Below are 3,625 nucleotides of genomic sequence, written 5' to 3'. Positions count from 1 at the left end.
AGCTATTTACAAAGCACCCAATTAAATCCTACTTAATTCTCCCACTCTGAAAAATCCCATTTCACTAGCACGCAGGCTACTGATCACACAAGGCGAGCATCTTTCACTGAGCCTGGACACCAGTTCACAGGCTGGAAGACCTGAAGGTACAAAACCCTGCTGTGAGATTAATCCACCCGTCAAACGGTACGTACAAAATCAGTGGAGAGAATGTGCACATTCAGAGGATGGAAGAAATAAGCTGAAGAAATCACAGTTAAAGACAGGTAAATCTAGTTTAATGTTCACATGTAGTAGTTACACATCACAGAGATTAAACAGGATTTTCACTGCAGCTATGTTACAGGTAAACGTAAGTCATTTTGTACTAGAAAAATAATCTTGACGCAGTTATCCGATTTTTGGTCTACTTAATTTTAAGATGAATTTACATCACTGATCATAATGACTTTGCCCATGTGCCTTTCTGCAGTTCGGTATTAATACTCTTTGGACGAAGGAAACAGCAACTGGTTTTGTTAATGGTTTTGCCCTTTGGTTGCAAGCAGAGAACTGTTTTCACTTTTTTAAGTGATCACTAGGCTGTAGGAATGCAAGTTTGCAATAAAACCTTTTGGTGCTAAATGAAGTTCCAGAACAACTCTTGATCTGATGCAACAGCAGATTTTAAAAAAAGCTGATTAAAGATCTAAAGCATCGCCCCCATAATGCAAAAACTAGATAGAATTTGTTTTTCTAAGTAAAAAACCACTACATATCTTACCGCTAGTTTTATAGAATGCACTAAAAACCCCTGTGCCTAAATGACAAAAGTGTAGTCTCAAAATGTATAATACACTTACAAACATTTTAAGTCTAGATTGAGGAAAACACATTTGTATGAACTCCAAACAAGTTTATTTGCAATTAGACATCTCATGCAATCATGCAGGACCACTAGCTATTAGCTGTAACTTCTGAGTCTAAAGGACATTTGGGGACAAAAAAAAGCCCTACACATTCAAGATACTTCCATATTAGCAGCTCTGTACTTGAGCTGTGGTTTTTCTAAAGAGATAATCCCACAGATTTAAAAAAAACATACACACCTTTATAATATTTACAAAAAAATATTTAATTAAAAATATTTTATAATTACAGCAGTCTATTAAAGCATATACTTTTCTCACACTTATAGAACATCTCTATATATACACAGTATGAAATGTCACTCATTTAACTATACAATATGTAACATTCCTGCAGGGAGTAGAAAGTTCCCTGGGCCCCAATAAAATCCATCTATTTTAAACAATAGATGTCAAATATATCTACAAATGCTCTGGTAGATTAGTAAAGCTTCAAGATTCAGCTGCTCGGCCCCTTAAAGAGTTATAACGCTTCTAAAGTCTGCTTTCGGCTCGGTCCTCGCTAACCAGGGGCTGAGTGGCAACTTTTGCTGCTCGAGTCCACCAGGCGCCTGCACCGCGGCCGCGCCGCTCGCATCTGCTGGGAAGCGAAGAGAAGAGACGGGGCGGGACGGGACGGGGGGGCTGCTACGGACGTGCAAAACGGTGAAAAGGCTGGGTCTGCCGGGATGAAGCATGGGAATTGCTGGGGATGGGGGGGTTGGATGGCTCCTTCCTCCGGTGCGGCGGGGCCGGCCCCCACCACCCCCCCCGCCGCCCGCCCCCCGCGGTGCCTCCGCACACCTGTGGGAGAGGAATGAATAGAGGGGGTGTGTGAACCGCTCCGCTCCAGACCGACTGGCGCCACCAACAAAACACAAGACATGCTTGATCAACAACCCAAAACAAACCAGGTCAAACAACAACCGCAGCTCCCAGGCTGGGCCAGGCGGAGGGATGCGCAGCTGCACGCCGCAGCCAGAAGCGCTCCGGGGGTAGGGGGGAAAGGAAAAAAACCACAACACCCGGTAATTAAAGAAAATAAAATAACCACCCCGTAATTAAAAATAAACCCCCACAGCCTCCTGCAAAAATGTCTCGCCGGGCTGAGGTCCCCCCCTTCGGCAGGCTTCCCGGCAGAGGCGGTGCGGGAGCCTGCGCTGCCCCCCCGGCACTCACCTGCGGAGCGGCGGTCAGCGGCAGAGGATGCTGTCCCCCGGCTTGTTAACAGAGCCAGCCTGCGCAGCAACGGACACGGCGAGTTAGGGGGGCGAAGGACACTGAGATCTCCCCCCACTCCCCAGACACCCCCACCCCTGCGCACAGGGCACTGGCAGCCCCCGAGTACCGGGGGTGCGCAGGCGGGTACCGGCCCCGGGGACGGCGGGCTTGCCCGCCCAGCCGGGGGAGCCCCCGGGGGCACTGAGCACGCCGTTGCCCGGCCGCATGCACCGCCAGGCTGCCACGGGGGTCCCGCGGAGGGGAGCCGCCCCCCCTCATCCCACAGCACGTCGCGCCGTGGGCGCTCAAGGCGCAGAGCCCCGGGGCCGCCGGCCCCCGCCGCGCTCCGCGGAGCGCTGGAAGCGCAGGGCAGCTCCCTGTGTGCAAACACGGCGATTACCGCGGCTCCCTCGAGAGCCCGTAATTACACGGTAAACACCGGGCGGGTGCCTGCCTGCACCGGGGGGATGCAGGCACCCCCCCGCGCACCCTCGGCCGTTCCGACGCTCCGTCCCCTCCAGGGGCAGAGCCACGGGGCCGGCGGCGGTGAGGTACCACCGCGGAGGGGGGGCTGCCAAGGCGGCCGGCGCTGACCCCCTCCCGCTCCGCGCCCCGAGCCGCGGGTGGCGTGGCACGCACCTCTTACCGGGTCAGTGTTGAGGGCTGTCAGCGGGGTCCTGGGGGTGCCCGCGGGGTAGCTGCCCGGGTGCAGGGCGGGCGGCTGCTGCTGCTGCTGCCGGAGCAGCGCCGGGTGCGTCTCCAGAGCCAGCTGCAGGTCGAGGATGTAGTCGATGACATGCTGCAGGATCTCCACTTTGCTGACCCTCTTGTTGGGCGGGATGGTGGGCACCAGCTTCCTCAGCCGGCTGTAACAGTCATTCATATCGCACTGCAGGCACAGCGCCGCCGGCTCCTCGCCCGACGGCGGGCTCCCCTTGCAGCCGCTGTGCTCGGCCAGGCACCGCAGGGCCGGGTGTCCCCCGCCGCCGCCCGCCACGCCGGGCTGCGCCTTGCGGCTGGGGTGTCGGACAGGACTCACGGCTTTCATCGCGCCGCAGGGAGGGAGGCAGACCTCCCTCTCCACCACCGCTGCCGTCTCCGGCGACCTCGGGCAAGCCGCACAACGCACCACCCGCAACGCAACGGGGAGCGCGGCACGGCCGCAGCCTCGCTGGCACTACCGGCGGGGCGCCCCCCCCGCCCCGGGATGCAACGAGAGGCGCTGGCAGGGCCGCGCGACAACGGCCACACACACCCGCCCTCTGCCACCCGGCTGCCACCACGGCCGCCTCTGCCGCCGTCGCTGCCCGCGCCGCCCGCTATATAGCGCGGGGCGCGGCGGGCGGTGCCGGGGGGAGGCGGGGGCGCCGCCGCGGCGGGGCAAGGCGAGCGCGGCGCGGGGAGCGGGGGGGGGCGCCACGGTGCCGCGCCGCAGCCAATCAGAGCGCGGCGTGTCCCCCCCGGAACGCTGCGCCGGCCAATGGCGACGGGGCCGGGGGGGCGGTGGCGCTGCTGGA

The 3,625-nt window shown here is 58.0% G+C and overlaps 1 protein-coding gene across 2 annotated transcripts; it reads right to left on the bottom strand.

Annotated features, from left to right (window-relative positions):
* Positions 1–256: 256 nt before the first annotated feature.
* Positions 257–3,418, bottom strand: ID4 (inhibitor of DNA binding 4, HLH protein). Of its 2 annotated transcripts, none has more exons than XM_037382012.1 (3): positions 2,748–3,418; positions 2,067–2,125; positions 257–1,691 (listed from the first exon to the last, which is right to left on the bottom strand). In XM_037382012.1, exons 1-2 carry the CDS (start codon positions 3,154–3,156, stop codon positions 2,112–2,114), a joined length of 423 nt encoding a protein of 140 aa, XP_037237909.1. In that variant the 5' UTR covers positions 3,157–3,418; the 3' UTR covers positions 257–1,691; positions 2,067–2,111. The 2 variants fall into 2 exon arrangements, with proteins under 2 accessions (XP_037237909.1, XP_037237908.1); XM_037382011.1 differs by having other exon boundaries at positions 2,755–3,418.
* Positions 3,419–3,625: the final 207 nt, after the last annotated feature.

The sequence above is a fragment of the Falco rusticolus genome, chromosome 3 (assembly GCF_015220075.1).
Source record: "Falco rusticolus isolate bFalRus1 chromosome 3, bFalRus1.pri, whole genome shotgun sequence".
Lineage (NCBI taxonomy): Eukaryota > Metazoa > Chordata > Aves > Falconiformes > Falconidae > Falco > Falco rusticolus.
This window is presented reverse-complemented; position numbering and strand designations above follow the sequence as displayed.